The sequence below is a fragment of the Octodon degus genome, unplaced genomic scaffold (genome assembly GCF_000260255.1).
Source record: "Octodon degus isolate 3935 unplaced genomic scaffold, OctDeg1.0 scaffold00301, whole genome shotgun sequence".
Lineage (NCBI taxonomy): Eukaryota > Metazoa > Chordata > Mammalia > Rodentia > Octodontidae > Octodon > Octodon degus.
Genome location: NW_004524877.1, coordinates 1,357,050 through 1,368,396, shown reverse-complemented (window position 1 = coordinate 1,368,396; position 11,347 = coordinate 1,357,050). Strand labels below are relative to the sequence as shown.

Below are 11,347 nucleotides of genomic sequence, written 5' to 3'. Positions count from 1 at the left end.
AAAATAAAAATAATAAAAAAAATAAATTAAAGTGGTGAGAAAGCTCAGATAAAAATACAATTAAAGAATAGAAGAAAGTAATGAAAATTAAGTTGAAATGTTACATAAAAATGAGTGAAGGGAAAGAAAATAAGAGTAAAGCAAACAGCAAAATAGGGGAAAAATGAAACCAAAGGACAGAAAAAATTAATCTAAAAAATTCATCTGCTTTGAGGTATTTGAATGATAGTTTCTTTGCAGGATGAGTGGTACTAGAACCCAGCAGCCTTTAGGGAGGGATAATGAGTCACAAGTGTGACCTGTTATCTTTCTATAGTTGTGTAATTGCTGAGAATGGCCCTGCCTTTCTTGTTAGGTGGAGTCAGTCATTTGAGTGTTGTGTGCCTAAAGACTTCCCCAGCAGCTTTTAGTGTTTTATACCCTTCTGTAGACCCCACGCCACTGCTATCCCCAACTGAATTTTCAGCTTATGGCCTGGTGAAGTGTCCCACTTAATCCAGAATCCACTCTTTTCACACACCTTGGGTGTGGCAATTATGCATATCCCTGATAACCTTGGTTGATAGAGAAAAGGAAAAATGGACTTCTGAATCCTGTCCTTGCAGTAGGCAGGAAGGGTTACCAAGCAATTCTCTGGACTTAATTTGAGCACATTCAGATCTATCCCCTATAGAAAAATCCCATGCTACTGGGCTTGCTTCTCCCCATAACGAGTGGGTGTGTCTGATGTGTCTTCTACAGCCTGAGTTCTCTGTCGCTGAAACATCTGAGATGTTCTAGGATCATGCCTTTCTGCAACTCTCTTATGACCATGCAGGCACTGCATTCTGGTAACCCCACAAACTTTCAAGCCTGGTTTTTCTATGATTTCTGATTCCTTGAGTAGTTCAATCTTAAACAATAAACACCTCAAAAATAACTACTGATTCTATCCCTTCAAAATATATATAGCAGGCACTGCAGTGGATTTCTTCTTTAATGCTAACCTGCCGTATGGAAGGAATCACTTTCAGAGTAAAATCCTGCACTGTATTTGCAACTTAAAATAACCATAGGCTTCTCTTGGGGCTAGTACTGCATGACCATTGCTTATACTGGACAGACTGACCTTCTCTGAGTTTATCTTATGTTTGGGGTAGCCAGGTTTCTCTCCCTGAAAGCCTAGATTAGCTTTCCAGACTGCTTTCTCCTTTTCTGTAAGATGTCTTCAGGTTTTCTAGATTGCCTGTGTTTTCTAACTTTCCTGTTTGTTCTTTCTTGATTCTCTTCAGTGAGTTTTGGATTTCAAGATGTTTTGATTGTAGGTCCTAGAAAGGCTGATTTGCTGCCTGTTTTTACTGTGGCATGTTTTTATTCATCCTAAAACTGTATTGAAACAGAACACAGTTGATGATTCACACTTTGTGATTTAAAACTTACTGCAAAATGATGGGATGAATCAGACCTAAACATAAGAGCTAGGGTTATAAAACTCTTGAAACATAGAGGAAACGTTTTATGACATTGAATTTTGCAACTTTTCTTAGATATGACAACAAAATCACCAGACATGAAGGAAACAAACATAAAAGTATATAAATTAGACTGTATCAAAATTAAAAATTTCTCTGGGTCCATGGTTATAGTCAAGAGAGTAAAAAGCCCAAAGAATGGAAGAAAATAGGTACAAATCATAGTTATAAAAGTACTTTATAATTAACAACAAAACAACTCAATTTTTTTTAATGGGCAAGAAACTTAAATAGAATTCTCTCCACAGAAATATACACATGATCATGAAGCACAGAAAGACTTGCTGAATGAGCCATATGTGGTGGTGGATATTTTTAATGCCAACTACTGAGGAGGCTGAAGCAGGAAGATAGCAAGTTTGAGCCCAACCTGTTCTAAATACCAATATCAAAGTCAGCATGTATCTTGCACAATGTTGTTAGTAGTGTAAAATGTTGTAGCCACTATGGAAAACTATAAAATGGTTCCTGAAAGAATTAAAAGAGAACTACCATGTGATCTAGTGACATTTCTGAGTATATACCAAAAATAAGTGGAAGTAGGGTTTCAAACACATATTTGAAAGCTCATGTTTATAGCAGTATAATTCACAATAGTCCAAAGGTGGAATCAATGCAAATTAATAGATAAACCTTGGTACATACATATAAAATATTATTCAGCTTTTTAAAAAGGAATTTCTGATATGGTAGAACATTGGAATTCTGAAGATATTATGCTAAATTAAATAAGCCTGCTGCAAAAGAACAAATCCTGTATGATTCTGTGTATATGAAGTATCCAGGGAAATTAAATTCACATAGAATGAAAGTAGAATGGTCATTACAGGTAGCTAGAAGGACGTGGGAACAGAAAGTTGCTTAATGATGCAGAATTTTAGTTTGGGAAAACAGAAATGTTCTAGAAATGATTGATGGTGATAGTTATAAAACAATGTAAATATACTAATGCTACTGAATTATATATCTAAAAATATTTGAAATGATGAAATTTTAAGTTATATGTATTTTATCACAATAAATAGATTGAAGACATAAATATAGGCATAAACCTAACAAACTCTTAAGAAATGCAGAAAAATCCTCATGACTCTGAACTTGGCAGTATATTGTTAGCTATGACAACAAAAACATAAACAATAAAAGAATAAATACATAAATTTGACGGTGCCAAAACTTAACACTTTTGTATATCATATAATATCAACAAAGTAAAAAGACCAACAAAGAATGGAAGAAAATATTTGTAATTCATACATCTGATTTTCAAGTACTAAGAACATGTTTTTTAAAAACTTTAGAACCTAACAAAACATCCAAATTAAAAAGGGGGGAAGGACTTTAATAAAGGTTTCTCCAAAAATATATACACATATAAAACAAACACATGAAAAACTGCTCAATATCATTAATCATTTAGAGAATCAAATCAATACCATGGTGAGATACCACTTTGCAATCACCACGAAAACCAAAATTAAATGAATAAAAATAATTACTGAAAAAAATCATTGCCTGTTCCCAGGGAGATAGTTCAGTAGAATAAGTGCTTGCCTGGCAAGCGCAGAGTCCTGAGTCCAATCCCCGGTAACACACACACACACACACACACACACACACACACACACAAATCATTGCTGACAGGGAGTAGAAAAAGAATCAGAACCCTCCTAAATTCATACTGGGAATTTAAAATATCGCTATAGAAAATAGTTTTGCAGTTCATAATAAAGTTAAATGCAGAGATTCTAGGTGACCTAGAAATTTATCTCTCAGGTATATTCTCAATAGAATTGAAAACAAGGATTCAGGTAAATATTTACACATCACTCTTCATAGTTTAACTATTGGTCATAGGTGTTGTACTCAGGGTTTGCAAGGGAATCAATTTAATACAGGACACATATCTTATAGGATTACTTTTTAATAGTCACCCAAAGAATCAAATACAAAAGAGTGCAGGAAATCTGTCTACAAACTGAAGACCCAAAGAACCCAGTGGGAGATCTGGATCCCATGGCAGTGTCCTGCATGAGTGCAGCTGAAGACCTAGAGCCCATAACAGTGCACCCTCATGAGTCCAGCTGGAGACCTAGAGCCCATGACAATGTCTCATGCAGGCCTGTTTCAAGGATCTGCTTTAGGAAGGCTGATAAATCAATGGTGGAAGCCGAAAAGTCTGCATGAGTGGGATAAAGGATCTGTGTCAGCAGGCTGAGGAATGTGCACTGGAGCCAGGAAGTGATACTCCAAAAAGAACCAAAGCTCCCCTGAAAAGTACCACACCCATCCTCAGAAACAAAGTTCCAAGCTCTTCTGACAATGAGAACAGCTGAGTCTATATCAGGAAAGCTTCTCCAGGAGATTAAACAGTGCACCTTCTTCCTCTCTAGTGTCAGTGACAAGGTCCTGAGCTCCTCTGATTATGAGAACAGATGAGTTCATAAGGACAGCCAGCATGACAAGCTCCTCCACAAGAACCAACAGTTCCTACTTCTTCCTCTCCAGTTCTCCTTTTTATGTTGTTGGAAGCAATCATCAGGTGGGCCTTGCATACTCAACACTATGCTGATTCAGTTCAGCTGGGTGTTACTACTCGCTCACCAACTGTCAATCCACCACAATAGAAAAATGATGGAAACAACCCAAATGCCAATCAAGGAAAATAATGAATGAAGAAAGTATGGTATGGGCCTTGCACTGCAATATTATTCATCTATTAATAATAGAATCCTGATATATGCTACTGTATACATAAGCCTTGAAAATTGAAAGACACTCAACATTAAAGGCTATACCATTTTGATTACATTTATATGAAATATCTAGAATAGAAAACTGATAGAGAATGTAGATTACTGACTTGCAGAGACTAGGGCTTAAAGTAATGATAAATGACTAATTTGTAGGGAGCTGCATATAACCGCGCCCTAAGATGGTGCCGGTTTCCGCCTTCCACCCCCTCAGGGTGTGAGCGCTCCTGGTAGTAAACAACTCCATAAAAGGCCAAGGCTTGGGCTAATGCATTGCTTCCACATACCTGGACCAATGGACAGTACATACATGGCACCCCATGGTTGGAAGCCCTGAGACATAAGCTAAGAGCAGGGGCCTCGGAGAGAGAGAGAAGACAGATGTGAGAGAGCAATAAAGAGCTGCGCAGAAAACAACCAGTGGTTGCATCTTCCTTGCAGGCAAGGCCGTGAGTGACACTAATTAATGAGTAAGAAACTTATTCTTAAGGTAATGAAAATATTCTGGAGTGAGAATGTAGTAATGGTTGCAGTACATCATGTATGTGCTAAATGCCACTTAATTGTATGCTATAAAATGTACCTTTAAAATGGAATTTTATGTTATGTGAATTTTAGCTCAATTAAAATAATTGCCCTATCATATTATTTATTTATGAAACTTTTAGGCCAATAAAAAGATGAGTGGTTGTGAATTTCATAGGCCTAAACTGGATGACATGACCGATATTAGTCATGCACTGGAAAGTCAAACTTTTAATACTACATCTCTGTCATTTTTAATTTATAAAAAGAAGAGTTCATTGTCCCTACATAGTAACCTCAATGTTAATTTTTATAATATCAAATATATTTTTATTTGATAAAAATATATTTCATTTCTCACAGTCTGTCACCAATTGTCTAACTCAAAATGCACTGTTCCTTCTCATTGTATTCTAATTCTCAATAAGGCTTGGCTAGTGCCAGACATAGGGTATCTATTTTATATCCTATATGCATCCATGAGTGTACAACTTGTTGAATGACCAGAAAGTATTCGTTATGTACAATTAGGAACAACACTATGTGCCATTTACATAGGTACAATGTATCATAAGAAAATTATATTTCTTTGAAACATTTTTAGGTAAATGGATGCACCATGAGACCATACTCTTAAGTGTAACAATTCAGAGACACATGTATAAACATCACATTGTCTCCTTGTTGTGAGAAATTGAAAGAGTAAATAAGGAACAAAATGTACAATAGGTAGTGTGAAACAGGAAGAAATTTTTCAAAAGGAAAGAGAAATTAAGGAGGGAGAAGGAGGAAAATCAGTAAAGGAAAAGGGAAAAGGATTTTTTAAAAGGATAAAGTGGAAACAAATCCTTGTAAATAGGGAGGGGAAGAGGGATTGAAGGAGGGGAAGGGATCGGAGCAAAAAGAGGAGCAAAATATGTCATGTAGAAGTACAAATTCCCTATGATGAATATGATATTTCTATACATTTGAATGTATGAATAAACTTTTTCTAAAATTATATTTCCAAGGACTAGCAAAACTTAAAGTTTTGTTCCAAGAGGCTACTTTTAATTAGCAAAATGAAAATAATTTTTTAAACCTTATACTTTTGTATATAATTTTTCTAAGAAAATTAAGTAACTAGGTTGATATTAATTTAGTTACTATTTTTGGAGCTGCAGTTTCTGCATCAATTACATTTCTTTTTTATTTGTTAAAGAAAGTAAAGAGACTGGGCATGATGGAACATGCCTGTAATCCCAGCTCTTGAGAGGCTGTAAACAGGTGGATCACTATGAGTCCGATCTAGTAGTGAGACCCAGAAAACCCTGTAGACACTTCCCTAAAATACAAAAAGAAAAAAAAATGAAATTTGCTTAAGAGAAGCCAAAAAGGAGAAAGTTATAAATGAGTCAAAAAGTTTGGAGCCTCACAGATGTTTGTAGATATATGCAAATATGTTTGTTGTTTTCTTAGATCCTGTATATACATTCCTAAGACCACTATAACGGACTTAGCAGGTAATATGTTTTTAAATTCAAGTCCCAAATGGGACAAAGAGGATGGAGCAAAGGTACAGCAGATAGAGTTTAAAGCATCTAGCTTTGCTCAATTAGATTTTTTTAAAAAAGGAAAAAAGTTCTTATAAGTTGCAAGCACTTGGTTCCAAGTGATGCATTGCCATCATGGGTACAGGCACCATCTGGGTTGAGGGAAGACCCCATGCTTCAGTCCTAGGCCAACCCAGCTGGAACCTCCCACCTGCTTGCATGACCACGTGCCCAGTCCTGCTGCAAAGGGTAGTGCATGCCATCTACAGTTCTGTTCACCGGGTGCTAATTAGGAGGGTCAGGACTAGGTCACTCCATGACCTCAGCCATGGCCACACGGCTGTAGCCCCCTTGACTCCTGGTGAATGAAATGTGGGCAAGGGAATCCATTCCCTGTGCTAAGACATTTGAGGCACTGCTAGCAGCTCACCCAGCCCCGAGGCTATGGAGGAAAAGCAGAAACCAGAGGCAGAGCCTCAATGCAGTGAAGTCTCTAGGTTTTGCTTGGTGTCATTAATGCTAATTATACAAAGAAAAATCAAACGTATATTTCAGTCAAAATGCTGTTTAATGTCAGTCCCACCCCCAAGGCCCACTGATATGTGATTGAGACTGGGCGTGGTGGCGCACCTGTAATCCCAGCACTTGGGAGTCTGAAAACAGGAGAATCACTACAAGTTTGATCTATGTAGTGAGACCCTGGAGACCCTGTCTTAAATACATTTTTAAAACTACTATTTAAATCACTCTAGACTCTCACATTATTCAATTAATCATTTCTTTGACAAAAAATTAAAAATTAATAAATATTTTAAAAAGTACAAAGCAGTACTAAAACAAAAATTATAAGTGATACAGAATTTCACTTAACAAAATAATATGAATTTCACAGTATTTGTTCCAATGCATAGTGTTGTCCTCCAACTAGTTGCTCATATTACCAGATATATGCATGCAAAATTGGAAGAAGAAAGATTTTTTGTCAGTGTCAGCCATGTGGATGAGTCACAGCCATTGCTTAACCAATTTGCTCCCTGTGAAAGCCTGAGAGAATGTTTCCTCTCCAGGTGACTCTCCTTAGGCACACTCTACATTGTCAATCACTTTCTTCTGTGGCCCCATAATCTCCTTGATCAGAAAATTTGGGATACCACTGAGTTAAAGGGTATTACAGTACACATTCCCTCATGTCCTGAGTCCTCACTAACTTTGAAGGGCTAGGGCCAAAATGTTGGCTATCCTTGTAGCCCTTCTTTTTCTCTAATTTTTTGGTCTGCAAACTTCAGTTTTAACCTTCCAGAAGAGAAGCTTAATTATATAATTACCCTAAAACATAGGTTTTTGAGCTTAACATCACTGTCTGAATGTCATCTGCCTTAGACATAACATGGCTGACACTGACAAAAGATCTACAAACTGCTGTACAGGGTTTCAGGGTAAATCCTGAAGGCATTTGACTGACCTTGTCAGATACAAAAGTTACATTTTTTTATTCTATCGGTCTTGCTTTATCTTGGTATTAACCATCCAGCAAAAAAGTATAAAAATGAGGTATAAAAAGTAAAGCCATATTAATATGCTGAGCTGTAACAGGCTCAAATCAACAACTTCTGACATTGTCAGTCATTTGGATAACCCACTACTATTATAGACTACTGGACTATATTGGATTACTGTGCTGAATTCATGTACCTACAATATATGAATGGTGATGGAATACCCATCTCTGACAAAAGTAAACAAAAAAGGGGGCTATAAATGAAGGACCATTTTGTAGTGAAAAAAAAACATATATCTATATGTACAAAATAGGATAGATATACAGCTACTTTCTCTTAGTTGAATGAAAAGAAAGTTTGGAACTAATAGTGTTTAGACAAGATATCATGTCTGCATGTTATACTATAAATTACTACAAAAACAATATCCAATATATTAATTATTGTAACTGTCTTTCTATCCTGTTTTGAAAAAAAAGAAAGAAATATGTAAGAAATTAAGAAGAGAAAAAAGACAATGAAATGAAAAATTGAGACAAAACAAATTAAGAATTAACTTCTCCTTTCCATAGACCACCAGAAATGTATAACATAGCTGTCCAATTCACCCTGCTTACATACATATATATATCTCTTTCCCTCACCACCTCTCCTGTCCTCCTCAACTCAGTAATTCCTTCATTCAGTTAATATTTGATAACACTAATTTATAGTCTTTGGGATGGAAAATTTTACTTGTGTGCACCCATGCAGTTCTCTTCAGAGTAGTTGGCATCCTGGACTAAGGATTAAATGCCTGTACCACACTTCATATATCATAATTGCCACGAAGTGTCCATTTATATTTCCACATACCCCAAGGAACCACTCTTTCCTCTGATTGAAAATGAAATGATAATGTAAAAACACTAAAAAACATACTAGGCATGGTTCTTTAGATAGATTCATTTTATACATTTCCACTTTTAAAGTGATATATATTTTAACAATCTCAGATATTTTATTGATGTATTTTTCCATTTTACTGAGGTATAACCAACATACAATATTCCTCCTACTAAGTGTAAACAGCACAATTTGATGAGTTTTTTTCCATATATACATATATGTATATGTTGACAGGTAGCTAGATAAATATTCATATTCATCACACAGATTAAGACTTTGAACATTTGTAGCCTCTTAGACATCTCCATTATACCCTTTCCTAATTAGCCTTGTCTCAGAGGTAATCAGTAATGTGAATTGCTATCCAGTGTAGATTGGTTTTGCCTGTTTTTAATCTCATAGCAGAGGAATCATATATGCCCTATTATGTAGAATCCTTCTTCTAACATAATATTTTTCAAATTCATACATGTTGGTGCATGTTTCCATTTTAGTGAGGTATAACCAACATACAATATTCCTCCTACTAAGTGTAAACAGTACAATTTGATGAGGTTTTTTTCCATATATACATATATGTATATGTTGACAGGTAGCTAGATAGATATTCATATGCACCAACATGTTTCAGTAAATTTTGTATTTTTATGCCAGAAAGACAGTTGTGTTGCTACTTTGTTTCTCTTATGATTTAAACTTGTATAAGCATTCTTGTACATGACTTTTGTTATATATTTTTTCTTGGTCATATAGCTAAGAAAGAAATTAATGGGTCAATGTGCAGACACATTTAGCTTAAGTATATATTGCCAAAATTTTCTAAATTGGTTCTGTAAGTACATGCACCTACAAAAAACTTATGTCCATCAAAGTATAACATAAAGATCTGAAATGGAAATCCACAATCTAGTAAAAAAAAACAATAAAAAACAGGATCAACTATATATAAAGAATTTCTACAAATCAATAGAGAAAAAATAACCATCCGAATTCTTTTTCAATGCACAAAAGACTTAAGTAGGTAATTCACAAGAGGATATAAAAATGTCACTGAAGTCATAAAAAGATGTCAAATATGATTATACTATTGCACACCAAGTAGAATCAATATCTAAAAGATAGGATATACTTAGGTTTCCAAATGGAAATTTTAATTACTTTTCATTACCGAGCACTTCTTATGAAGTATATATTAGTTCTTGTATTTTACAGATGAAGAAACTTAGAGTAAGGGTGTCAGACTTTCAAAAGCAATTACCTTTTAAGTGACATCAGTAAGAATTAAGCCCATAAGTCCTGAATAGAGACCTGTCAGTTTTTTCTCCAGTCTATCTTTTGGCCCAAAGTGAAGAAAGTTGTACTACTTTGAGAAACTGTTGGCATATCTTTTTTAAGACAAAGTGTAGCACTAAAATGGTAACAGTTGCCATATCAGTCTAAAAATTTCTTTTTATTTTATTTAATTTTTAATTAAGTGTATTAAAAAAGAAATAGCAATGAGACAGTTTCTCAAATATATTGTGAAAATATCCAAATTTCTACTCATTTTCAACATCTGAATAGCAAATATCATAAGGAGTCTTATACAACTTCTCAAAAAGTGTCATCAATGTCACCTGTAGAAAACACTGCAACTTAATAAGCATGGTCAGCCATTGACAAGATCCTGGTAGCAGCACGCCATACCTCTGTCTGCAACATTCATTATGGATTAACGCAATGGAAAGAGAATGTGCCTTGGTGTCAGGTGAATTGAATTTAGAGATAAGCTTTGCTGCTTATTAGTTGAGGGAGTACAACTTTGGATAAGCCACATTTTCTGATTTGTGTTTTATACTTAAAATAACACGATATATCAAAAAACTCCATGTATCTTATAAAAAAATGACTACTAAGGGGCTGGGGAGATAGCTCAATAGAATACATGTTTACCAGGCAAGCGCAGGGTCCTGAGTTCAATCCCCGGTACCACAAAAAAAAAAAAGAAAGAAAGAAATGAATACTGAGAAGAATCTAGAGAACATAATTGAGATAATTAGCCTGAGAAAGTTATAAGATAAATTGGTACCTGGGCTTCAAGGTTTGTAAAAAAATTTTCATTTAAGTAATTAATGTTTTCAATCCTTTCTGTGAGCCTTGGAAAATAAAGTGCTGTCTATCACTACTCTTCCAGTTCCACTTGTCCTATACAGACAAGGAGCGCTATGAAAATGAAGAGAGACCTGAGATCCAGAAGCAGATGCTCATTGATATGGCCAAGAAGCTACCAGTTTACACAAGAACCGGGAGCGGAGGTCAGTTCATCCAAAATCAGCTTGGGAGTTTAGCAAGGAACTCAGAAAGAGTAAGTCATACATATTGCCAGGATATCCTCCATTTTCTCTCATGTTTTGAAAACCACTATGAAATTTTCTCAACACTTTATTATAAAATATTAAAAGAATAAAATAGTTAAAAACCCATTAGGAACAATACAGAATTTCATTAAACAAAATGATAGAAATTCAACAATGGTTGTTATATTGCATATTGCTGCCTTTTTTTTTTTTCTTTGCGGAACTGGGGATTGAACTCAGGCCCTTGCACTTGCCAGGAAAGCGCTTATTCTACTGAGCCATCTCCCTGGCCCTATATTGCAT

At 35.3% G+C, this 11,347-nt stretch overlaps 1 protein-coding gene across 3 annotated transcripts in view; it reads left to right on the top strand.

Moving 5' to 3' along the window:
- Positions 1 to 11,347, top strand: part of Zdhhc15 (zinc finger DHHC-type containing 15) — a 215,736-nt gene that overhangs the window by 152,838 nt on the left and 51,551 nt on the right. For all 3 annotated transcript variants that reach the window (XM_004647319.2, XM_023707590.1, XM_023707589.1), the window contains one exon: positions 10,882 to 11,002. In XM_004647319.2, coding sequence (XP_004647376.1) covers positions 10,882 to 11,002 — 121 coding nt within the window. The remainder of the gene's footprint in view (positions 1 to 10,881; positions 11,003 to 11,347) is intronic.